The sequence below is a fragment of the Globicephala melas genome, chromosome 7, assembly GCF_963455315.2.
Source record: "Globicephala melas chromosome 7, mGloMel1.2, whole genome shotgun sequence".
In the NCBI taxonomy this organism is placed as follows: Eukaryota; Metazoa; Chordata; class Mammalia; order Artiodactyla; family Delphinidae; genus Globicephala; species Globicephala melas.
In genome coordinates, this window is record NC_083320.1 from 10,004,436 (window position 1) to 10,031,694 (window position 27,259).

The following is a 27,259-nucleotide window of genomic DNA, read 5'->3' on the forward strand; positions in this document are numbered from 1 at the left end:
AATCAAGATGACTTTTGAGATCACAGCTCACTGCTTTAGGCTAGACAAGAACTAATGACTGCCAGAAGGGACAGGACACAGGAGATGGCCTGTTGTGGGCAGCCACACGCCTGGCCTTCCCCACTGTGAATTTGCGGTCATTCTCCTGAGGATAGAGAATCCGAGGGGGAAATCACAACACAAATTCAGGACCACCTCAAGCAGGGCAGGTTCCACCTTTTCCCCTTAGCTTCTGATAATATAAAAACATATTAGTGGAGGGATTTGATAAAAAGAACTGGTTGGATAGTCTTGATTCAGTGGATATGCAGTTTAAGGAAGAAAGAGAAGTAAAATGCAGTCGTACTCTCTTTCTTTGACCTCTTTGTTGATGCTGGGGCTGAGATAGGTACTCTGGAGAGAGGAGACGTTTCCTGGAGGGGACCTGGAGAAGACAAGGAGCCCAGTTTGGGGCATTTTGACTTTTGGGTACATGAGGGCTAAGTTATCAAACCTCTTTGTTTCTCAGTCGTGAGTTCTGCAAAGTTGGTTTAAGCATTTCCTGAGTCATTACACCTCAAATAGCACCTGAAATACAGTTCAATAAATGTTAGGCAAGATGATGATGACGACCATGATGATGATGTAAAATGTCAGGGCTTTAATTGGGTAGTCATTCTCCCTGGCCTGTGCAATCAACGTCTTTTCTTGTTAATCCTTTCTTTATCAGAGGGCAAAACCAGCAATCTGCAGAATCCACCCGTCAATAAATAGGTCACAAATGGAAATAGGTCACTTGGTGTTTCAGAGAGATGAAAAGAAGAAATGCTGAAATCAGTGCAATTAAGGAAAGGAAAGTCACATGATGAAGAATTGAGAAATGAGAAAAGCAAAAACCAAACCAAAGGAAGGAAAGAAGAAAATAAGCCTAGTAATGAATGACATTAATTATGTAATGATTTGCATTGCAATTATGGCTAACTTCCCAGCTCTTGCCCTGAGTCAGGACCTGTGCCCAGTGAAGTGTAGGCACTATAAATGTCCCCATCTACAGATGAGCAGCCTGCAGCTTGGAAGGTTATGTGAACTTCCAAGTTCATGCATCTAGTAAGAGGTGGAACCAACATTTTAATTCAAGCGACCCTCACTGTCGTGGAAGAAGTGAAGCTTCTTAAATGTATTCTTTTTTTTTTTTTTTTTTTTTGCGGTACACGGGCCTCTCACTGTTGTGGCCTCTCCCGTTGCGGAGCACAGGCTCCGGACGCGCAGGCTCAGTGGCCATGGCTCACGGGCCTAGCCGCTCCGCGGCATGTGGGATCTTCCCGGCCCGGGGCACGAACCCGTGTCCCCTGCATCGGCAGGCGGACTCTCAACCACTGCGCCACCAGAGAAGCCCTTAAATGTATTCTTGACCCACTGGTGCATTCCTCCTGGCCCACAATAGGTTATTTTGCTTCCTTTTGCTAATTGCATGATTAGGAAAAAAGCACGTGAAGATGTCTGTCATACAAAAGAAATATTTAGGTATTTAGGGCTTCTACAGTTCCTTTCTCTGTTTCATGGTAGGGTTGAGTAAAACATTAACAGATGACATAGTAGATGCAGACATCCTTCAAGAATTATTGAAGCCAGCCATGGCTCATCTGCAGAATGAATGTTATAGGAAAAGATCTTGTGTTAGTATCATCAGTGCTGTCAGTGTCAACTAAAGTTTTTGAAACTTGCCGGAATGTAGGCTTTTGAATTTGAGGACCTGGTTACCTAATAGAAACAACATATAGCAAAAGCTGTATTGGAATGTGTGCTGAATCCAGGAACTAAAAGTCATATGTCCTCAGGCCAGAGTCTGCTGGGTGTGTGACTGTGAGCTGAGGGGATCTCTGAGCCAAATGGAACCAATTAATGTATGCTTAGATGTGGACCTAAGGTTGTTTACCAAGCCAGTTCACTGGTGGGAGTCAAGTTTTTTTATCCTTCTTGTCTTTAATTTGTTAATTGTCTTTAAGAAAAAAAGGTTGTAGGAACTTCGGATGAAACTGCAAAAATCCAGATTTTACGAGCATGCTGAACGCAACTAAGGAAATATAAAGTTGTTCTAAAATTATATGCTAAATATGCACCTGCTTTGAATTTGTAGCTTTGATAGATACTAGTTTTTGGAACAAGCGCAGGGAGCTGTGTTGTACTTCAGGGGCATGATGGGAGGCAGTGAGTAAAAGCCATCTTAAGCAATCGCAGAATTTCCATCTCCCTCTACAGGTCCAGCTGGCATTAGCAGGAGATTTTACGGAAGAAAAAATCTTTCGCAAACGCACCTTTTGGTTGCAAAAACTTGGAAAGTCCACTTGGGTCTGTTTCCTGAGAGAGGAAGTGAATGCAGTGTGTGTCATTTGTATCATGCATTTGTGATACCATGATTATTCATGTTAGTCCTGTAAAAATACCTTTTTAAATAACTGAATCATAATATTGAGTGGCCCATGTTTAGGTCAATATTTGATTGAAGGTGGTGAATGGAAGCAATGATAGGAAATGGTCTTGTTTGTTTCAGATCAAAAGATAATTTCAGACCAGCGGCCCTCAGAGAGGGATGAGGGTAACATGAGGGTGAGAGTGTATTAGAATCACTTATTTACTCCTTTCCTGTATCCCTCTTTCTGTTGTCCTCCAGGATGAGCGTGGAAAAGGTTTGCCCACTGTGTGTAATTGAAAATATTTTCCACTTGATTCTGTCTTGTTCGGAACTACGCTTTCAGGGCTGGTGGCTTATTTTCTTTATTACTTGAAAATATTTATTATCTTCCTGGTTTTTGGAAATAGAAAAATGTTGTTGTTCACAAAGCCTTGTGAGAGTTTTTACTGACAAGCTAATTGACTCATAAACAAGAACAGCCTTACGTAAAATTAAAAAAAAATTATATATTTAACAAGCAAAGTACGACCTGTAACCATATTAATGAGTCAGTCACTTAAGCTTGTTTACCCAACTTGTTTACCCAGCGTTTGCTTGAGTTTCTCAGTATGCAGCCCAGTCAAAAGCAATGAATAAAGCCTAGTTAAGATTGTGGCGTGTGACTGTGTAGTGACTTTGCTGTGAGATTTGGTAGCTTTGAGTAGCGGTTACAAGCACCATGTTCCAGTTATGTATTGCTGTATAACATGTCTTTTCCAAAATTAGATATGTAGGTCAATAATGACCAATTATTTTGCTCACAAATCTGTAATTTGGACAGAGCTCTGTGGGGTCAGCTGAGGCAGTTCAACAAGGGCTAAAGGATCTGCTTAAAGATGGCTTGTTTGTGTGGCTGGCAAGTTGGTGCTGCTTGTTGGCTAGGAGCACAGCTGGGTTGTGCTGTTTCCTGTCTGCATGTTTCTCTCCTTGGGGCTGTTTGCGCTTCCTCATAGCATGGTGGCTAGATTCCAAGACCTACTGTTGAAGAGACAATAGCTGGAAGCTGCCAGTCTCTTAAAGGTTGAACCAGAAGGACGTAGACCCTTCCTCTTGAGGTGAGGGGTGTCAAAGAATGTGCAGCCATTTTTAATTTATCACAGACCAAATTGGACTACTTATCTCTGCCTCTGTAAGCTATTCGCATTCATATCTTTTGGCACTTCTCAAGGTGCTTCTTTACCTGTATCGTCTTTCCCTATTTTTAACTTCATGCATTTTCAATGGTGGCAAAAATGGGTTCTTGGAATGGGAAAAAACTTAGATATTATAATGGGAATATCTGTACCACAGAACATAAAGAGATGCACAATATACCTGTGCCATTAAAATTTCAGGGGGGTGAGGGAGGCAATTAGAGAAAAAAAAAGTCTGAAAAGGGCTCCTTAGGTGGCTGATTGTGTAAAATACTTTGAGAGACACAGCTTTACTTTCAGCCCAGATCTGTTGTCCTTTCTTCCATAAAGCCTAACCTAACCCAATTCCAGCAAACTTAATTGTTATATACTTATAGACATTTCATTTGTATGTCTGCAGTGTATTTAAAAATTTTTTTTATTTTGTTATTTTTTAATTTATTTTCTTTCTTCTTCTGAATCAGTTATACATATACATATGTTCCCATATCTCTTCCCTCTTGCGTCTCCCTCCCTCCCACCCTCCCTATCCCACCCCTCCAGGAGGTCACAAAGCACCGAGCTGATCTCCCTGTGCTATGCGGCTGCTTCCCACTAGCTATCTACCTTACGTTTGGTAGTGTATATATGTCCATGCCACTCTCTTGCTTTGTCACAGCTTACCCTTCCCCCTCCCCATATCCTCAAGTCCATTCTCTAGTAGGTCTGTGTCTTTATTCCTGTCTTACCCCTAGGTTCTTCATGACATTATTTTTTCTAAAATTCCATATATATATGTTAGCATACGGCATTTGTCTTTCTCTTTCTGACTTACTTCACTCTGTACGACAGACTCTAGGTCTATCCACCTCATTACAAATAGCTCAATTTCGTTTCTTTTTATGGCTGAGTAATATTCCATTGTATATATGTGCCACATATTCTTTATCCATTCATCCGATGATGGACACTTAGGTTGTTTCCATCTCCGGGCTATTGTAAATAGAGCTGCAATGAACATTTTGGTACATGATTCTTTTGAATTATGGTTTTCTCAGGGTATATGCCCAGTAGTGGAATTGCTGGGTCATATGGTAGTTCTATTTGTAGTTTTTCAAGGAACCTCCATACTGTTCTCCATAGTGGCTGTATCAATTTACATTCCCACCAACAGTGCAAGAGTGTTCCCTTTTCTCCACACCCTCTCCAGCATTTATTGTTTCAAGATTTTTTGATGATGGCCATTCAGACTGGTGTGAGATGATACCTCATATGTAGTCTTGATTTGCATTTCTCTAATGATTAATGATGTTGAGCATTCTTTCATGTCTTTGTTGGCAGTCTGTATATCTCCTTTGGAGAAATGTCTATTTAGGTCTTCTGCCCATTTTTGGATTGGGTTGTTCGGGTTTTTTTGATATTGAGCTGCATGAGATGCTTATAAATTTTGGAGATTAATCCTTTGTCAGTTGCTTCATTTGCAAATATTTTCTCCCATTCTGAGGGTTGTCTTTTGGTCTTGTTTATGGTTTCCTTTGCTGTGCAAAAGCTTTGAAGTTTCATTAGGTCCCATTTGTTTATTTTTGTTTTTATTTCCATTTCTCTAAGAAGTGGGTCAAAAAGGATCTTGCTGTGATTTATGTCATAGAGTGTTCTGCCTATGTTTTCCTCTAAGAGTTTGATAGTTTCTGGCCTTACATATAGCTCTTTAATCCATTTTCAGCTTATTTTTGTGTATGGTGTTAGGGAGTGATCTAATCTCATACTTTTACATGTAGCTGTCCAGTTTTCCTAGCACCACTTATTGAGAGGCTGTCCTTTCTCCACTGTACATTCCTGCCTCCTTTATCAAACATAAGGTGACCATAAACCGTGGGTTTATCTCTGGGCTTTCTATCCTGTTCCATTGATCTATCTTTCTGTTTTTGTGCCAGTACCATACTGTCTTGATTACTGTAGCTTTGTAGTATAGTCCGAAGTCAGGGAGCCTGATTCCTCCAGCTCCATTTTTTGTTCTCAAGATTGCTTTCGCTATTCAGGGTCTTTTGTGTTTCCATATAAATTGTGAAAGTTTATGTTCTAGTTGTGTGAAAAATGCCAGTGGTAGTTTGATAGGGATTGCATTGAATCTGTAGATTGCTTTGGGTAGTAGAGTCATTTCACAATGTTGATTCTTCCAATCCAAGAACATGGTATATCTCTCCATCTATTTGTATCATCTTTAATTTCTTTCATCAGTGTCTTATAATTTTCAGCATACAGGTCTTTTGTCTCCTTAGGTAGGTTTATTCCCAGATATTTTATTCTTTTTGTTGCAATGGTAAATGGGAGTGTTTTCTTGATTTCACTTTCAGATTGTTCATCATTAGTGTATAGGAATGCCAGAGATTTCTGTGCATTAATTTTGTATCCTGCTACTTTACCAAATTCATTGATTAGTTCTAGTAGTTTTCTGATAACATCTTTAGGATTCTCTATGTATAGTATCATGTCATCTGCAAACAGTGACAGCTTTACTTCTTCTTTTCCGATTTGGATTCCTTTTATTTCCTTTTCTTCTCTGATTGCTGTGGCTCAAACGTCCAAATCTATGTTGAAGAAGAGTGGTGAGAGTGGGTAACCTTGTCTTGTCTTCCTGATCTTAGTGGAAATGCTTTCAGTTTCTCACCATTGAGGACGATGTTGGCTGTGGGTTTGTCATATATGGCCTTTATTATGTTGAGGAAAGTTCCCTCTATGCCTACTTTCTGCAGGGTTTTTATCGTAAATGGGTGTTGAATTTTGTTGAAAGCTTTCTCTGCATCTATTGAGATGATCATATGGTTTTTCTCTTTCAGTTTGTTAATAGGTGTATCACGTTGATTGGTTTGCATATATTGAAGAATCCTTGCATTCCTGTAATAAACCCCACTTGATCATGGGGTACAATCTGTTTAATGTGCTGTTGGATTCTGTTTGCTAGTATTTTGTTGAGAATTTTTGCATCTATGTTCATCAGTGATATTGGCCTGTAGTTTTCTTTCTTTGTGACATCCTTGTCTGGTTTTGGTATCAGGGTGATGGTGGCCTCGTAGAATGAGTTTGGGAGTGTTCCTCCCTCTGCTATATTTTGGAAGAGTTTGAGAAGGATAGGTGTTAGCTCTTCTCTAAATGTGTGATAGAATTTGCCTGTGAAGCCGTCTGGTCCTGGGGTTTTGTTTGTTGGAAGATTTTTAATCACAGTTTCAATTTCAGTGCTTGTGATTAGTCTGTTCATATTTTCTACTTCTTCCTGATTCAGTCTTGGCAGGTTGTGCATTTCTAAGAATTTGTCCATTTCTTCCAGGTTGTCCATTTTATTGGCATAGAGTTGCTTGTAGTAATCTCTCATGATCTTTTGTATTTCTGCAGTGTCAGTTGTTACTTCTCCTTTTTCATTTCTAGTTCTATTGATTTGAGTCTTCTCCCTTTTTTTCTTCATAAGTCTGGCTAATGGTTTATCAATTTTGTTTATCTTCTCAAAGAATCAGCTTTTAGTTTTATTGATCTTTGCTATCGTTTCCTTCATTTCTTTTTCATTTATTTCTGATCTGATTTTTATGATTTCTTTCCTTCTGCTAACTTTGGGGTTTTTTTGTTCTTCTGTCTTTAATTGCTTTAGGTGCAAGGTTAGGTTTTTTATTTGAGATGTTTCCTGTTTCTTAAGGTAGGATTGTATTGCTATAAACTTCCCTCTTAGAACTGCTTTTGCTGCATCCCATAGGTTTTGGGTCATCATGTCTCCATTGTCACTTGTTTCTAGGTATTTTTTTATTTCCTCTTTGATTTTTTCAGTGATCACTTCGCTATTAAGTACTGTATTGTTTAGCCTCCATGTGTTTGTATTTTTTACAGATCTTTTCTTGTAATTGATATCTAGTCTCATAGCGTTGTGGTTGGAAAAGATATTTGATACAATTTCCATTTTCTGAAATTTACCAAGGCTTGATTTGTGACCCAAGATATGATCTATCCTGGAGAATGTTCCATGAGCACTACAGAAAAATGTGTAGTCTGTTGTTTTTGGATGGAATGTCCTATAAATATCAATTAAGTCCATCTTGTTTAATGTATCATTTAAAGCTTGTGTCTCCTTATTTATTTTCATTTTGAATGATCTGTCCATTGGTGAAAGTGGGGTGTTAAAGTCCCCTACTATGAATGTGTTACTGTCGATTTCCCATTTTATGGCTGTTAGTATTTGCCTTATGTATTGAGGTGCTCCTATGTTGGGTGCATAAATATTTACAATTGTTATATCTTCTTCTTGGATCGATTCCTTGATCATTATGTAGTGTCCTTCTTTGTCTCTTGTAATAGTCTTTATTGTAAAGTCTATTTTGTCTGATATGAGAATTGCTACTCCAGCTTTCTTTCGGTTTCCATTTGCATAAAATATCTTTTTCCATCCCCTCACTTTCAGTCTGTATGTGTCTCTAGGTCTGAAGTGGGTCTCTTGTAGACAGCAAATATATGGGTCTTGTTTTTGTATCCATTCAGCCAATCTGTGTCTTTTGGTGGGAGCATTTAGTTCATTTACATTGAAGGTAATTATCGATATGTATGTTCGTAATCCCATTTTCTTAATTGTTTTGGGTTCGTTATTGTAGGTCTTTTCCTCCTCTTGTGTTTCTTGCCTAGAGAAGTTCCTTTAGCAGTTGTTGTAAAGCTGCTTTGGTGGTGCTGAACTCTCTCAGCTTTTGCTTGTCTGTAAAGTTTTAAATTTCTCCATCAAATCTGAATGAGCTCCTTGCTGGGTAGAGTAATCTTGGTTGCAGGTTTTTCTCCTTCATCACTTTAAATATGTCCTGCCACTCCCTTCTGGCTTGCAGAGTTTCTGCTGAGAGATCAGCTGTTAACCTTGTGGGGATTCCCTTGTGTGTTATTTGTTGTTTTTCCCTTGATGCTTTTAATATGTTTTCTTTGTATTTAATTTTTGACAGTTTGATTAATATGTGTCTTGGCGTATTTCTCCTTGGAGTCATCCTGTATGGGACTGTCTGTGCTTCCTGGACTTGATTAAGTATTTCCTTTCCCATATTAGGGAAGTTTTCAACTATAATCTCTTCAAATATTTTCTCAGTCCCTTTCTTTTTCTCTTCTTCTTCTGGAACCCCTATAATACGAATGTTGGTGCGTTTAATGTTGTCCCTGAGGTCTCTGAGACTGTCGTCAGTTCTTTTCATTCTTTTTTCTTTATTCTGCTCTGCAGTAGTTATTTCCACTATTTTATCTTCCAGGTCACTTCTCCGTTGTTGTGCCTCAGTTATTCTGCTCTTGATCCCATCTAGAGTATTTTTCATTTCATTTATTGTGTTGTTCATCATTGTTTGTTTCATCTTTAGTTCTTCTAGGTCCTTGTTAAATGTTTTTTGCATTTTGTGTATTCTATTTCCAAGATTTTGGATCATCTTTACTATCATTATTCTGAATTGTTTTTCAGGTAGACTGCCTATTTCCTCTTCATTTTTTAGGTCTGGTGGGTTTTTATCTTGCTCCTTCATCTGTGGTGTGTTTTTCTGTCTTCCCATTTTGCTTATCTTACTGTGTTTGGGGTCTCCTCTTTGCAGGCTGCAGGTTTGTAGTTCCCGTTGTTTTTGGTGTCTGTCTCCAGTGGCTAAGGTTGGTTCAGTGGATTGTGTAGGCTTCCTGATGGAGGGGACTAGTGCCTGTGTTCTGGTGGATGAGGCTGGATCTTGTCTTTCTGGTGGGCAGGTCCACGTCTGGTGGTGTGTTTGGGGGTGTTTGTGGACTTATTATGATTTTAGGCAGCCTCTCTGCTAATGGGTGGGGTTGTGTTCCTGTCTTGCTAGTGGTTTGGCATAGGATGTCCACACTGTAGCTTGCTGGTCATTGAGTGAAGCTGGGTGCTGGTGTTGAGATGGAGATCTCTGGGAGATTTTCGCCATTTGATATTATGTGGAGCTGGGAGGTCTCTTGTGGACCAGTGTCCTGAAGTTGGCTCTCCCACCTCAGAGGCACAGCACTGACTGCTGGCTGCAGCACCAAGAGCCTTTCATCCACACGGCTCAGAATAAAAGGGAGAGAAAGTAGAAAGAAAGAATTAGTAGTAGTAGTAAGAAAGAAAGAAAGAAAGGAGGGAGGGAGGGAGGGAAGGAGGGAGGGAGGAAGTAAGGAGGGAAGGAAGGAAGGAGGGAAGGAAGGAAAAAAAGAAAGGAAGAAGATAAAGTAAAATAAAATAAGATAAAATATAATAAAATTATTAAAATAAAAAAATATTAAGAGAAAAAAAGAAAAAAAAATTAAAAAAAAAAAATGGATGGATAGAACCCTAGAACAAATGGTGGAAGCAAAGCTATACAGACAAAATCTCACACAGAAGCATACACGTACACACTCACAAAAAGAGGAAACGGGGAAAAAATAATAAATCTTGCTCTCAAAGCCCACCTCCTTAATTTGGGATGATTCGTTGTCTATTCATGTATTCCACAGATGCAGGTACATCAAGTTGATTGTGGAGCTTTAATCCGCTGCTCCTGAGGCTGCTGGGAGAGATTTCCCTTTCTCTTCTTTGTTCGCACAGCTCCTGGGGCTCAGCTTTGAATTTGGCCCCGCCTCTGCGTGTAGGTCGCTGGAGGGCGTCTGTTCCTCGCTCAGAGAGGAAGGGGTTAAAAGAGCCACTGATTTGGGAGCTCTGGCTCACTCAGGCCAGGGGGGAGGGAGGGGCATGGAGTGCGGGGTGGGCCTGCGGTGGCAGAGGCCGGTGTGACGTTGCACCAGCCTGAGGCGTGCAGTGAATTCTCCTTGGGAAGTTGTCCCTGGATCCCAGGACCCTGGCAGTGGGGGGCTGCACAGGTTCCCCAGAAGAGGGGCGTGGATAGTGACCTGTGCTCGCACACAGGCTTCTTGGTGGCGGCAGCAGCAGCCTTAGCGTCTCATGCCCGTCTCTGGGGTCCGCGCTCGCACCCGTCTCTGGAGCTCCTTTAAGCAGCGCTCTTAATCCCCTCCCCTCGCGCACCAGGAAACAAAGAGGTAAGAAAAAGTCTCTTGCCTCTTCGGCAGGTCCTGACTTTTCCCCGGACTCCCTCCCGGCTAGCCGTGGCGCACTAACCCCCTGCAGGCTGTCTTCACGCCGCCAACCCCAGTCCTCTCCCGGCGCTCCGCCCGAAGCCCGAGCCTCAGCTCCCAGCCCCGCCCGCCCCAGCGGGTGAGCAGACAAGCCTCTCGGGCTGGTGAGTGCCGGTCGGCCCTGATCCTCTGTGCGGGAATCTCCCCGCTTTGCCCCCCGCACCCCTGTGGCTGCGCTCTCCTCCGCGGCTCCGAAGCTTCCCCCTCCGCCAGCCGCAGTCTCCTCCCGCGAAGGGGCTTCCTAGTGTGTTGAAACCTTTCCTCCTTCACGGCTCCCTCCCACTGGTGCAGGTCCCGTCCCTATCCTTTTGTCTCTGTTTATTCTGTTTTCTTTTGCCCTATCCAGGTACGTGGGGGGTTTCTTGCCTTTTGGGAGGTCTGAGGTCTTCTGCCAGCGTTCAGTAGTTGTTCTGTAGGAGCTGTTCCACATGTATTTCTGGTGTATCTGTGGGGAGGAAGGTGATCTCTGCGTCTTACTCTTCCGCCATCTTCCCGGAAGTCCTTCTGCTGTGTATTTAAGCTGGTTGTATTTCAGCTTTTTCTCCTTTATCTGACTATGAACTTCATAATATTATCGAGTACCAATAGAATGCCTGTAATCAGTAGTTTGTGAATTGAATAAAAATGAATTAAAGGGAAATTAGGTTTTATAATAGTTTGGGTTCTTCCAGAAATAGACCCTGAGATTTAAGTGCAAGTAGCCTTTTGGGAAGTTCAGGAAACATTGGTCGGGAGCAGGGAGGTGGGGCAGGAAGGGAGAGGAGGCAGTGAGCTATGTCATCAAGCTTAATCCTGCGGGAAGTTCTCAGAAATGTGAAAAACCAAGCCTAAAGCCAAACCGAAACAAAAAGGTACCCCCAACTCAGAGTTCAACCACTTGTAAGGATGGGGAGCTGGGGTATTTATACTCTGACTCTCTATCATTCACTGACTGAGGACTCCCAACGATGTTCATCCACTGCACTTGCTTCTTTGGCTTTGGGAAAGGCCCCTGGCAGAGAGAAGCAGGTACTGATGGTGAAGTTACAGGGCAGCCAGACATGGGAAGGCCTTAGGGCTAAAGGCAGGGCACCAGGAGTGTCAGCTGTAGGCTTTCTTAGCACTTTGTGACTCGAATAATAGGAAGAAAGGTGATGAATGGTTTTTGTTTGGAATGGGGGAACTCTTACTTCCTCAATGTCATTCTCCCTGGTTGAAGTTCAGCTCCATGAATACAGGAAGCATGCTTGTCTTATTCAACACTGTATACCCAGCAGAGTCTCTGATTCAACAAATGAGAGGATTAATGAATAAATGTCAAAATAAACCAGCACAGGTTTGAGATGTGTTCTTTATTGTGTTCCAGTTCCAGCGAGGTCAGAGCAGCTAGGGCACAAGGTGGTAGTGAAAGCTGACAAGTATCAGGTGCAGTTTGCCTTCAAGAACTCTTAGAAAACAGACTAACCACAGGGTAGAATTGCTTCTTCAGGGGGCCAGGGCTGCTTATTGAACCACTGGCATTTTCATGACTGTGCAGTTTAGACTCAGATTCAGATCCACTGAACTCAGACGAGCCCAGGGCAAGTCCTGCCCACTTTCTTTGTCTGGTCCTGAGGCATTTAGCATTACCTTGGGTTCAGGTGCAGTGAAGACAAGTAATACTGGCTGGCAGTGGCCAGTGAAATATCTGTGCCCAGATAAGCTTGAAACCATGAAGAGTCCACGTGGTGAGTACCTTTTCTTTCTGTTATGGGCTGAATTGTGCCTGCTCCTCCCTCAAAAAAGACATGTGGAAGTCCTAATCCCTGTTGCTTGAGAATGTGACCTTATTTAGAAATAGGGTCTTTGCAGAGGTCATCAAGTTAAACTGAGGTCATTAGGATGGGACCTAATCCACTATGGTGTCCTTACAAAAAAGGGAAATTTGGATTCAGAGACAGATGTACACAGAGGGAACGTGATGTGAAGACACACAGAGAAGGCAGCCATGTGCCTGGAGTGATGCATCTGCTAGCCAAGGAATGCTAGGGCTCACCAGCAGACTCCAGAAGCTAGAAGGAGGAGGGAAGGATTCTCCCCTCAAGCTGCCAAAGAGACCATGGCCCTGTTGACACCTTGATTTGGGGCTTCTTGACTCCAGAACTGTTAGACAATACATTTCTGTTGTTTCTTTTTGGTACTTTGTTATGGCAGCCCTAGAGAAGTAGGGCTTCTTTTCTTTTTTTTCTTTTTTCTTTCTTTTTTCTTTCTTTTTCTTTTTTTTCTTCTTTTCTTTTTTTTCTTTCTTTTTTTCCTTTCTTTTCTTTTTTCCTTTCTTTATTTTATTTTTTTCATCAAGACTTTTCTAAATAATTGTCCTCTCCCTCCCTCTCTTCCTCCTACTGTTTCCTTGTTTTCTTACATATGCTGCGTTGATAACATAGTTGACATTTGCTTGTGGGTTCCCTGGAGTAAGAAAGGAAATTCCATTCTTGAACCATTTGGAGAACAGCAGAAAACCCCTCTTCAGATGTTTGGACCTTTTGGCTGTTACTCAAGAGGAAGTCATTTTTCTCATTGAAATGGTTTGCCATCTCTGCCAGGACTGGGTGGAGATGAGCCTTTTCTGCTGTTGTAGTTTGGTGAGACTGGCCTGAGAGATGGCCTGTATCTCCTACATATTGGATCTTCAGGGGCTGCAGGCATGGAGCCCTTCCTTTCCAAGGAGATTTATGTGATTTCTGGGAACCAAGTATGGCCAGTAGTGATGGTTCCTTTGCTGAGAGTTGTCAGCATCCTCCATGTGAGGCTGGATTGTTGTCTGGTCGTGGACTTGGACCAGAGATCATTACCAAGGTGATTTTCAGAACGCAACAGTCTAGTTGATGGTAGTGAGCTGTGGTGTGGAGTCAAGAAATGGAAGGAAGTGAAGGAAGATGAGAACAGGGTGATTTGGGCGTATGTGTAGTTTGATGGCTTTGTTTTTAAATTCCAATTATGTTGTTTTTCTTTACTCACTTAATCATTCATTTATTCATTAAATATTTATTTCGTGACTGCTCTGTGTCAGGTGCTTTGTGAGGGACGAGGATTACAAAGAAAAGACCACCTTGTAAACAGTACGTTCAGGTGTTGTAGGTGGTATGCAAATACTCACTGTTGTACAGGTATGGTTCAAGCATAAAGCAGACAGAGAGGTTAATTCTACCCGGGCTGGGAGGTAAGGAGTTTCAGAAAAGCCTTTATAGATGTGATCATAATTGAGAGGACAGTCAACAAAATATTAAAGTTGCTGTCTCCCTCAATGTGTATTAATTTTTGCTCTTTTTAAAAAACTCTCCTAAAGGTATCACGTACAGCAAATGAATTCTCAGTCCTCTGTAGATGACTCTGCAGCGTAGCGCTCTCCACTGACCCCTGATCAAAGCAAACTCTGGTCTTGCCAAAGCTCTGTCTTGTCACCTTCCTGACCATTTGAAGCCTGGGCACAAAATTATTTTAAGTTTCCTTCCAACCTGCCAAGATAATGTTCAATCCTGCATCAACCAAAACATTGTCCTATAGAGGAATTTTGTCTGGCAAAAATGAAGTGAAAATAAAACCAAATGTGTATAGATGTAAATGTCTTTGTGTTCAGAACGTTTATCTGCAAGGTCCTGTGGAGCAAGGTATTTACTGACACCATAAAGCCAAGCATTTCAAATGGGAACATTTAGGTGCCCCTGGGGCCATACTCAGGGCCCGAATGCAGTCCCTTGGGAGAATATGAGAAACAGTTCTTCGGAATCTTACATAATCTTCACTTCTCTGGGCTTTGTTTTCTTCATCAGTGAAATGAGGTAGTTGGTCTAGTTCATCTGAAAGGTGTAGTCTGTATTGCTGGCTAGTTCCTCCCACAGAGTTCATGGCTTATGTTTCTACGTTTATTTATGAGGGAGGATAGGACCAATATATCTCTAAGAAGAGGTATCTGAGAAGGGAGATAGGAAACTGACCACAATCAGATAGTAGTCAGCATTGGTGAAACCGTAAATATCTGAGATGGAAAGAAACAGAGTCTGGAGGAAAGGACCTTTGGAAATGATAGATGATGCTAATATGCACTTCACAACATTTTATGTGTATCTCCCAAACACAAAGCATTCTTCAGTGCACTTAGTTTTTAACTGATTAAAAATATGAATTGACTTATGCCTTTGCCTAGGATGCATCACTTTCATCCTATCAACAGGAAAAAGTCAGATAGTTTATAAAATCATAGCTTCTCTTGAATCCGTCAAAGAGCCAGGGTCATAGTACATCCAACCAGCCTGCAATATACAGAGGATAAGACCTCCAAAAAGCGACTACATATGAGTTATGGCTCACATGTGGAAGAGGATGGGAGGAAGATGGCCTGTGATACAAGAAGGAAAGAAAAATTCAGCTAAAATTATTAACAATTTTCTAAAGGTCAATTATGGGCTAGCACAAGAGTATAGAACCCACGGTGGCTGTATACCCATGGGGGAGTCACACCGTCTTGCAGGCTTCTCTAAACTGACTGCCACTGGAGCTCAGGAGAGGGATTGAGAGGCAGGCTACAGGCCAGAGCAAGCCTCCCTTGACATGTGGTTATCAGGCACAAAGCCTCACCTCAGTCTTCTCCCTAAGAAGCATAAGATTTCACAGTTAAGGTAGGGTGGCAAATCCTACCTTAGGTGAAGGTATAGGTGAAGGAGTCAAGAAATGGTGGTTGAAGGTGAAGACCCATTGTGCATAGGTGAAGACCCATTGTAAATTGTGGAGAGGAAAAGAAAAAATCCTCTACATCTAGGGGAAAGGTGGGAAACCAGCCTGGATCCAGAACAGTAGAGGTCCCTTGTAGCAAAGTCAAGACCATTGAGAGCATGATTTCCAAGACTAAAGGACACAGGACATGCCCTAGAAAGCACCTAGTATCAAGAAATTTCAGTCAACCTTTAGGGGCAGGGAAGAAGTGTCAAGAGAGACTCTCTCACTCAGGTGTACAGAGGAGTCTGAAAGCTGAGGGTGGAGCACGAGTATTGAGACATTCTTCCCAGGAAACTAGACCCTATCCTGAAGACAAAGAAATGCTGGTGGAATTGAAGTCTGTACTACAGCAATAAAGCCCCAACCCAGACGATTTCCAGGCTAGACTGACTTGACACACTGCACCAGTGCTCACTAAGCTGTAGAAGGAATGTGGTCCATTTCCGGTATAAATGCATTTACTACACTACTGAAATGATGTCTAGAATTCAGTAAAAAATATAAGATGTACAAAAAATCAAGAGAAAAAACAAGTTGTCTTCTCCATGGTGAGGAGACAAAGCCATTAGTAAAACCAGACTCAGTGGCGACCTGAGTATGGAGTTTAAAATAACTGCCATTAGTATATCAAAGGCTCTAGAGAAAAAGGTGGAGGGCATACGTGAACATATGGGGAATTTCAGCAAAGAGAAACTGTAAGAAAGAATCAAATGAAACTGCTAGGGAAAACAAGAACAAAAACAGCAACAACAGAGTAACAGAGATGAAGACAGACTTTAATGAACTCATCAGTAGACTCGACACAACCAAAGGAAAAATAATTGAACTTGAAGATAGGCCACTGTGTTGATTGTATTGATTTTCTGTGTCATATTTCATTGATTTCTCCTTTGTCTTTATTATTTGGTTTCTTTTACTTACTTTTGGGTTTCATTTATTCTTTGCTTTTTTTTCTTAAGTTTGAAGCTGAGTTTGTTGAATAGAGAACTTTCTTCTACAGTTCTAATCTATTTCTAATATTTCTAATACTGGCATTTATGCTATAAAATTTCCCTTAAGTACCATTTTAGTGGCATCCTAGAATTTTTGATGTATTATGTTTTCATTTTCATTCAGTTCAAACTAATTTCTGTTTTACCTCTTGATTTATTCTTTCATCCATGGGTTATTTAGAAGTGTGCTATATAGTTTACATATATTTGGAAAATTTACAGGTATTTTTCTGCTGTTACTTTGTATAGCCTGAATCCTATACAAGGAATCCTATAGAAGGATTCAATCCTATACTTTTTTTGTGGCTCAGCATTTTGTCTGTCTTGGTAAATGTTTTATGTACACTTGAATTCTGTTTTTTGGTAAAGTGGTTTATAATTATCAGTCATGTTAGGTTGGTTGATGGTGCTATTCAAATCTTCTATATCCTTACAGCTTTTCTATCTACTCATTCTATCAATTTTGGAGAGAGCAGTATTGAAATTGCCAACCTTATTTGTGTTTTTTGTCTACTACTTATCCTTGTGGTCTATCATATTTGTTTGCTTCTTCATTTTTAGAGTGAATTTCTTATAGGCAGCCTAGAGTTGGGTTTTGTTTTTGATTCAGTCTCACTATATATTTCTTTTATGTGGGATATTTAGGCCATTTACATTTTATACAATTGTTGACACATTTAATTTTAAATCTTTTATCTTATTTGTTTTCTATTTGTCTTATCTTTTTTTTGGTTAACTTTTTCCTCTATTTCTGCCTTCTTTTTATGATTCCATTTTATCTTCTTTATACTTATATATAACTCTTTGGTTTGTTATTTTAGTCATTGCTTTATGGTTTATAGTATACACCTTTAACTTATTACAACCTACCTTCAGATGATATTAAACCATGTCATATATACTGTTAGATCCTTACAATAGTATACTTCCATTTTTACCTTTTCTGACCATTGTACTAGTGTGGCAATACATCTTACTTTTATATCTGCTAAAATCCCGTACCACATTGTTATTATTTTTAGTAATTTTGAATAGTCAAAATTATCTGATAATTATTATAAATTATAGATAATTATTCATTATCTTTGAATGAATTTTAAATTATAAGAAAGAAACTTATTAGTCCGTATAGTTACCCTCTTCTCTGCTCTTCATTCCCTTTTATAGATCTATATTTTCATCTTTTCTTTTGCCCAACTGACTTTCTTTAACATTTCTTCTAGAAAAGGTCCACTGGCAATGAATTGTTTCAATTTTATTTTACCTTCATTCTATACCCAGAATTCTTGATTTGCTGTGGTGTAATTTTCTTCTATTTCTTCTGCTTGGGGCTTATTGAGATTCTTGTATTTGTGGGTTTATAATTTCCTCAAATTTAGAAAATTTCTAGCTGTTTTCTCAGTTTTTTTCTTGTTTTTCCTTACTTCTCCTCTGGGGCTCCAGTTATACATATATCAGGATATTTGAAGTTGTCCCTTAGCTCCTTGATGCATTTTTTTTCTTCTTTTCTCTCTGTTTCATTTTGAATAGTTTCTATTGTTATGTCTCCAAGTTCACCAATGTTTTTTTTCTATAATGGAATCTGTTAGTAGCACCTAGTGTGCTTTTCCCCTTTACCATTATAGTTTTTATCTTTAGAAGTTAAATTTGGATCTTTTTATATCTTCAGTATCTCTACTTACCTTTTGGAATATATGAAATACAGTTTTAATGTCTTTACCTGGTCATTATAACATCTGTGTCATTTTTGGCTGGTTTTTATTAATTGACTTGTCTCTATTATGGGTTCTATTTTCCTGCCTTTTTGCATGCCTGGTGATTTTTGATTGGATGTTAGACATTTTGAATTTTACCTTGTTGGTTGCTGGATATTTTTGTAATCCTATAAATATTTTTCAACAGTTTTTGTGGAATTCAGGAAAATTACTCTGAAGTACTTTGATTATTTTGGATCATCTTTTAAAGATTTGCAGGTGGAATCAGTGGCATTTAGTCTAGTGCTAATTATTTCCTACTACTGTGACTAGACATTGAGTACTCTACCCAGTGCCCTATGACTCATGAGTTTTTCCATTCATTGGTGGAAACAGACAATAATTGCTGGTTCTGTGTGAGCACCAGCACGTTCATCTCTAGTTCTTTCCAGTGGTTCTTTTCCTTTGGTTAGTTTCCTTTCATGTATGCTCTGATTAGTACACAACTGAATATTTAAGGGGACACGCTGCAGATTTCCAAAGTTCTCTCTGTGTGCAGATATCCCCTTTTATTTGTCTCCCTGGGCTTTCATCTCTGTCACCTTTAGCTCAAGGACTCTGCTGGGCCCTTCTCCTCCCTTCATGGCAGCCTGCAGACTCCCTCAAGGTAGTAAGCCGGACAGTTGTATAACTTATCTCATTTGTGTCACATCTTTCAGAGATCACTGTCCTTCATTGCCTGATATCCAGTGTCTCACAAACTGTTGCTTCATATTTTTTTTTCTAGTTTATTTGGTTGTTTTAGGTGGCAGGATCTATTTGGTTCCTGTTACTCCATCTGGATTGAAACCGAAGTAAAAAACATTGATCTTTAGCAGTTTAATTGAATTCAGTGCAATAAGACACTCATACCACTAGGAGCATGTGGGAATAACTTAGAGAAGAACAGATTTCTAAATGCTTATTCCTATCCCATACTTAATTATGTGGAATGACCAGACAATTGGCCCATTTTATTAATACTTCTCTCTATCATTCACTCACACTCTGTTAGTTGAATATTCATAATTTAAATATAGATACGGGTTAATTCAACTGTACTTGAATTTTTTTCATGAGTGGGTGGAATTTTTGTTCTATGCTCCTAGCGTTTGTCGTTTTCCATCAGGGGTTGCAAATTCAGATGCCTGTAAGGGTCAAGCAAGTATAGGAGTGAAGTTGGTAAGGCATAAATAGTCACTGGTCTTTATTTATTTATTTTTTATTTTTGGCTGCATTGGGTCTTTGTTGCTGCACATGGGCTACCCCTAGTTGTGGCGAGTGGGGGCTACTCTTCATTACAGTGTGCAGGCTTCTCATTGTGGTGGCTTCTCTTGTTGTGGAGCATGGGCTCTAGGCATGCAGGCAGCACGCAGCCTCGGTAGTTGCGGTGCATGGTCTCAGTAGTTGCAGCGCGCAGGCTCTAGGGCTCAAGGGCTTCAGTAGTTGTGGCTCGTGGGCTCTAGAGCGCAGGCTCAGTAGTTGCGGCGCACGGGTTTTGTTGCTCTGCGGCATGTGGGATTTTCCCGGACCAGGGATTGAACCCGTGTCCCCTGAATTGGCAGGGGGATTCTTAACCATTGAGCCACCAGGGTAGTCCCACTGGTCTTTAGTATAGAAGGGAAATCTGGCACTGGGGGAAGGAGGGACCATGGTGAATTGCAGAGGAAAACGCCTAAGTAAATAAGGGCGTTTGCAACAACCAGCTGGAACTCATTGTTGCCCTGAGGGAATGCAAGTTGCTTTTGTAGATATTCTGATCTTTCAAGAGAAGTAGAAATGCAGATTTTAATCATATGTATCTCAGTTTTTGAATACTACTTCAAATTTTGATCATAAAGCAGTCTGTGAATCAAATAAAACTTATTTACAGGCTAAGTATGCCTTCAGGCTGTGAGCTTGCAACCTGTGTTCAACAATAAATTGTTTGTTAACATATATAAAAATAGTTTAGAAAATTACAGAAACCACTGAAGCTAGGGATACAGCACATAGGTATTTTTTTTGTTTGTATGTGCATATGTATGTATTTCAGATCAGTAACAAAAAGTAAATAAGTAGATACACACACGCAAACACATATACACACACTCCCCTGAGTGAGTCTTTCACAAGTCTTGGGGGCTTTTTGCATACTCTGTGGGCATGGAGTTATTTTTATGCTTCTCCCACATAATCTCTTGAGAGAATCTGTGATGTTCAAAAGAAATCTTCCATAATTAAAACTGCATGAATAAATATGGGTGTGTGAACATGAGTATTTTAAGTTAGTTTAATAATAGCTATCAGTTTAATAGATATAGACAGTCTTTTAAATTTATGAATATCTGGATGTAGGCCTTTAAGCTGTAACTTTTTGGAACATGGCAGTTACTAGGATAATTTGCAGCAAGAAGCTTCATGCCAAATTGTGTATGTCTTTCTTTTCTTGAAATACCAGATCAACACAAATTGCATTAAAAATTTAATTCTTGAAATAAAATAGTGCAATTTTGTATATGCCTACTGGACATGGGGAGATTATCCAACCCTGCTTTACTTTTAAAAAGGACAAAAACTAACAAACAAAACCTTTGCACTAAAATGTGTTTAAATGAAAGTTGAATTTAAGTAAAATTTTCTTTTATTCACTCACGTAGTTACTCCTAATCATCTAACAAATCATTTGCTGTTTATTTAACAACATATTTTTCTCATTTTTATGGGATTTTTTTGGTAAAAGTGCTAGAATAAATATTTAAAAGCAGAACTCTGAGAATATACATTAAATAGAAGCAAAAGGTTATTAGATCTAATTTATTAAAGGACACAAAAGTCATCACACCTGTTTCTTTATTCATATGTGGGGCCTGAATACACTTGTTATTTTAAAAGACAAGTGGTATACAATGTAAGGAAAGCACAACTGAGTTCCACTGATTCTTACAGAACCCTAAAGTAATAAAATGATTATGCGTAGAAAGTCAAAGCCCTACTGATTTTTGTACACTTGTACAAATTAACATTTGTTTGGGGTACTGAGTATTCTTCCATTAATTCCATTCACCCACTCATTCCTTGCGGTTCTCTTGAGAACATTTGCAATATTTTTGAAGCTTGATTAGGGCATTACTGAATCAGTAATTTGCAAGTTAAAACTGACCATTTTAGTCAGCCTTCAAAATGCAAAGATGAGCCAGGGATTAAAACCTTTAATGCCTTCCCTCTAATTTGTGTGAAGGCAGTGTGCCAGTTATCTTAGAAAAAGAGGAGGCAGGATTTGCCTTCCAAAGAAGTTCTGTATTTTGGATGCAGAATCAATACAAAGGTGAGATACGCTGGATTTGAATTGGTAAAATATGTAAATCTCTGCCTGCAAAACTGTCAGAGATTAATGTCTGAATAGGAGTGGGAAGCGCCAACTGTAAAATTATACAGGGCATGGCGATTACCCCATCTGCATAATGGGGCTCGATTTAGAGGCTCTATTTTAGGATCGCACATAAAGCACCAAATGTAGAAAGCAGAGCTTTGTTTAATTTGTCCTAGGCAGTGCCCTAATTTTCTGCAACACTATGCACGTCCCTTGAAGAATGAGTAGCGCATTTTCTTTACGGAACCCTGTGCGCCCGTCATTTGGGGACTGTAGCTTCTCCAAGCTACTCTATTAGACTGCTCTTGTGTTGCCTTTTCATGATGCTGCTGGATTGTGTCATCTGAGGTTGCGTTATCTTTACTGCACTTGTATGTCCATGCAAAGCACAAGTGATATTATTTTTGACTGGTCATAACAAGCATTTTAGAGTTGACAGATGAGAAAACTGAGGCCCAGGAAGTATAAGGCCATGCAGTTCTGACAGAGTCGGTTATAGCAAATGGGTCTCGGCTACTCAGCAAGAATTGTGTATTATTGCAGGTACAGTATTCGACTGTCTCTTGAGACTTGGGATTCCTCTTCTTTTGGCAGTAGCTCAGAGAGCTTTGCCTTAAGTATTAATAACTAGGGACTGTAATACTTTCTTTGGATTATTATTTGGTGTCTGGTCGTTACGGCTCAGCCTAGTCCAATAACTAAGTGCAAGGTTCACTATTTTTTTTAAAGATAATGTTGCTGTTCATTTATGCAGATTAACATTTATGAGGTCCTTTTCAAACTTTTATCTCCGTTTTATTTTTACAGATGATTTTTTATTAAAAAGTAGTTTTGTATTGGTGAGACTGAATTTTTTGGATCAGACACCTCACTCAAGCTCACTTAAGCATAAAAGGCACTGTAGTGGTTCATTCTGTCAGTAAGGCTGTGGATAGATCTGAGTCAGGTGCAGCTGGATCCAGGGGCTCAGCTTTGTCGTCGGTGACTTTCCATTTCTAAGCTCTCCTGTTGTCTCTGTGTGGTCTTATCATTCACCGACGGACCTCGTGGGAAGAGAAGGTCAGCAGCAGCTCTGAACTCTTTACCCCCTTTTAGCAAAAACCCTACCTATCAACCTCCCAGGTGATTCTGTTCAGCCAGTCTTGAGTTTCATCTGAACCAATTCCTTTGGCCAGGTACATGGGGTTACTCCGATGGTCAGCCTGTGTCACGTATTCTTTCCCAGTGTTAGGGGGTGGGGAATTATGAATGACAGCCCCATTTCACAAAGCAGCCTATGGTAGTGGAGAAGTTTCCCTAAGGGAGGGGCAGAAGAGTGTTCCTATCAGAAGCAGCTTTAGCTATTGCACTTCGACCACTGAAGGTTTGCAAGACAGACTCAGAGTTACATAAAAATGTTAATTTTCTGTAAAAGTATGTATTGTTGTAGACTCAATGATTCATCACATAATCTACATTTTATTTCCCTCTTTACTTTCATCCTTTCACAGTGGACAAAAAAGACAATGCCATTAAAGAAAAAAAAACACTTTTTTTCTTTAATGTTTTAAAGACATTAAAATAACTTTCTCTATTTCACTTTCAAATATTGTCTTAGCCTTTTTCTTTAGCTCTTGTAAGGAACTTCTCATGCAGAATTGTTGTCATTTGATTTCACAGTCTCTATTGATTGTGAGAAATCTTTCGAGCAGAGGTTCACATTTTATTTCTGTTCCAGCTGTGCCTCTCACAGTGCTGGCTGAGTGGGGTTGTTGAGTAAAGGTGGGTGGTTGGATTGGTGAGTGATTACAGGGCAGCTGTCTACCTGGCTGGAGATGCCCAAACTCTGTAGAATTATGTAGTTGAGGTTACACCACACATTGTGTTGAAGCTGGAATTTGAACTCCCTTATTTTCCTATCCCTAAGCTTATTTCTTTTACTTAGCTCCCAGGCAAGGGGGCCTTACATGTGCCCATCTGTAACTTCCAGTCTCTCTCTGTGCCTGGTCATTGAACCATTTGGTTCTGACAGGAATTACAGTGGGGACAGGAAGACAGTGTCAGAACTTCTGGGCAGCTTGATTGTGCAATCCGCATGAGAACACGGCCACTTCTAGTGCCATCTTTGGGACCTTCCTGTGTGGCACGAGTCAGGCCGAGTTGAGCTTCAATTTCATGTACCTCTCGTAGAGCGCCAGCAAAACGGCAGCCGAGGGAGAGTGTTCCCACTTGCTCATGACTTTGTCTTCTGAGCCCCTCTCCCTTTATCATCTTCATCCCATAGCTCCAGACAGTTGCTCACATAGGCAAACTAACTTCAGCTGTCCCTCCCAGGGATCTCTGTTGCTCTTCCCAGACCACTTTGCAACCCTAAACCTGCACCCTCTTGGACTGGAATCAATTAAGAGCAAAGATAGAAACTTCCAGATTAATATGAAGACTTGCATTTATGCAATTAATATGAAGATTTCCTTACATTTAAAAAACTGCAAATCACTACTCCTTGGGAGACCTACGTGCAAGTCTCTCTCCCATTTAAAAAATATCAGAGCTGGCAACTTTGTATTCTAAAACGTGGCTTTATCAGTTAGGGTTAAGTCAGAAAGACAGAAGTACTAGGAGATATATATTAAGAGGTTTATTCAAGGAGTTGGCTTCTGTGATTGTAGGGGCTGGCTAAGCAAGTTTGAGATCCTTAGGGGAGGCTGTCAGGAAGGGTGGGCTGGAACTCTGACATAGACTGAAATAGCTATTCACAGGTGGAATTTCTTCTTCAGGGAAGCCTCAGCTCACCTATTAAAGCCTGTAAATTGATTTAATCAGGCCCACCCAGATTATCTAAAATAATCTCCCTTACTTCCATTCAACTGATTATGGACTTTAACCACATTTACAAAGTACCTTCATGGCAGTACCTAGATTAGTATTTGATTGAATATCTGAGCATGGTAGCCTAGCCAAGTTAACATGTAAAACTGATCATCGAAGTGGTCAGTTGGCGTTCTAGTAGATTCTGTGTGGACTTGTGAAATGCAGGCCTTGAAATCCTGATACAGATTTCAGAACCTCTACTGCCTTTATATTGAATTGTATGGGAACTGGTTTTGGTGATTTATATTCAGGTGAATGTACTTGTGTATATATGTCATCCTTCACTTCTTTCAGTACTGTGCTTGTTTCACAAACTATAGCAGGTCCAGAAAGATCAAGGTGGATGAAGTAGTGAGCAGGTATACTTCATGAACCCTGGTTTAGAGATCATTATTTTTACATTTGTGCTGTGTATTTTTCTTTCACTTTATTACCTGCATTACCTTCCACAAATACTCCTTGGACATCTGTGAGGTTTCAGGTGATGTTTTAGGTACTTGAGAGACTGCATTGATTCAAACAGCTTCTACTGAGTATTTATGTGTACCAAACTTAGCTACATAATTTGTGGGGCCCAGCATAAAATGAAAATCAATGTCCTCCATTCAAAAAGTAGAAAAAAGTGCCATTAAAAGTACTGACAATAAAGCTTTTTCTTTTCTTCCATGAATCTCTCTCTGGAATCATGGTGGTTTTCCTTCCCTTTTTTTTTTTTTTTTTAATTTGCTGTTTAATCCTGTTCTAAGTTTAAAAAATTTTTAAAATTTTAGATTATTGACATGAATTTATCATTCATCATTTACTGGACCCAAGTAAATGGGAGGATAATGGATGGAAAATGAGGTTAGAGCCACTTAGGGTCCCTGAATCATGCATGGGCTTGAAGGCCAAAGTAAGGACTTAGAATTTTTCGGTGAGGAGTGGGGAAGACTTGGGAGACTTCTGGCAGAAGGGTGACAGCCATGGTGGGATTTTAGAAGGATCCCCTTTGGCTGCTATGTGGCAGGGTTGGAAATGGCAGGATTAGTTTGGAAGCTGCTATAATAGACCAAACAATGATGGTACCTGGATTGGGTATATAGATAGATAGTGGTGATTAAACATGGCTGGATTCTGGGCATATTTCAAGACTAGTGCCAACAGGAGTTGCATATAGAATGAATATTTACCTAGAGTCCTGGCCTGGGGCAGCAGATAAAATGGTCCATTGAGAAACAGCGAATTTTCTAAAGTTCTGCAGCCAATGCATGGCAGAAGTAGAGAAGGCAGAAAACAGAAGTCCTGTGTGTGTGTGTTTTTCATCAGCTCTTCTCCTTTTTCACTACCTCTAGACGTTCCCCAAAGTATCTCCTGTAACATCCCCTTCCCAACATCTTCACTTATTTTGCTGAATTCAGCATGGATTACATGTCTAGAATCTCATCTATACGTATCACTTTGGAAGAACCTCTCAGAGCAAGGTCCTGGTGACTCTACCACTGCCCCATGTTTTCATGGCATCTGTGTAGGGGTTGGCTGTCTCTTACAGTTTCATTTTGGTGGTATCCTGACAGTTTTTTCCTTCTATTTCACTTGATACCTTTGGGCCTGCTCTAGTAAAACAGAATTCATAAAACAAAGACTTTGCTACTGGGTTTGCTGTACAGTTGCACCCTGTATAATTCTAAATGAGTTAACTCTGTTTGGTTTTTTTTTTTCTCCTTTCCAGCACTTTCAGACCATGCTGAAGTCTAAGTTGAATGTCCTAACACTGAAAAAGGAACCTCTGCCAGCAGTCATTTTCCATGAGCCTGAGGCCATTGAGCTGTGCACCACCACGCCCCTGATGAAGACCAGAACTCACAGTGGCTGCAAGGTAGGAGGCACATGGCCATCAGGGAACCTCTTGGTGGGGCAGACAAAAGGATGTATACCCTTAAGGCTCTTGTTCAAAATGATAACTTTTTTAGGAATGAAAATATCAGACGACTAACAGAATAAGCTCATTGAGTGACGGTAGTCTGAATCCATACCCTGCTCTATTTTTCTGGATGATATAGCACTCTTCATCATTTTGGGGTTCACATAAAGGTATAAGTTTGGTATGTGGGAATGAAATAGTTTTCTTGCCATATTTTCTTTTTTTTTTAAACATCTTTATTGGAGTATAATTGCTTTACAATGTTGTGTTAGTTTCTGGTGCATAACAAAGTGAATCAGCTATATGTATACATATATACCGACATCGCCTCCCTCTTGCGTCTCCTTCCCACACTCCCTACACAACCCCTCTAGGTGGTCACAAAGCACCGAGCTGATCTCCCCGTAGGATGCAGCTGCTTCCCACTAGCTATCTATTTTACATTTGGTAGTATATCTATGTCCATGCCACTCTCTCACTTCGTCCCAGCTTACCCTTCCCTCTCCCTATGTACTCAAATTCATTCTCTACGTCTGCGTCTTTATTCCAGAATCATTCATCAGAACCATTATTTTTTTTAGATTCCATATATATGTGTTTGCATATGGTATTTGTTTTTCTCTTTCTCACTCTGTATGACAGATTCTAGGTCCAGCCACCTCACTACAAATAACTCAATTTCATTTCTTTTTATGGCTGAGTAATATTCCATTGTATATGTATGTCACATCTTCTTTACCCATTCATCTGTCGATGGACACTTAGGTTTCTTCCATGTCCTGCTATTGTAAATAGAGCTGCAATGAACATTGTGGTACATGACTCTTTGAATTATGGTTTTCTCAGGGTATATGCCCAGGAGTGGGATTACTGGGTCATATGGTAGTCCTATTTTTAGTTTTTCAAGGAACCTCCGTACTGTACTCCATACTGGCTGTATCAATTTACATTCCCACCAACAGTGAAAGAGGGTTCCCTTTTCTCCACACCCTCTCCAGCATTTGTTGTTCGTAGATTTTTTGATGATGGCCATTCTGACTGGTGTGAG

General features: G+C 40.2%; 1 protein-coding gene across 1 annotated transcript in view; it reads left to right on the top strand.

Annotated features, from left to right (window-relative positions):
• The window catches only part of PID1 (phosphotyrosine interaction domain containing 1), a 257,624-nt gene that overhangs the window by 88,902 nt on the left and 141,463 nt on the right, over positions 1 to 27,259 (top strand). Inside the window, exon 2 of the mRNA XM_030882339.3 lies at positions 26,020 to 26,166. Within this exon, the coding sequence (XP_030738199.1) occupies positions 26,020 to 26,166 (147 nt within the window). The remainder of the gene's footprint in view (positions 1 to 26,019; positions 26,167 to 27,259) is intronic.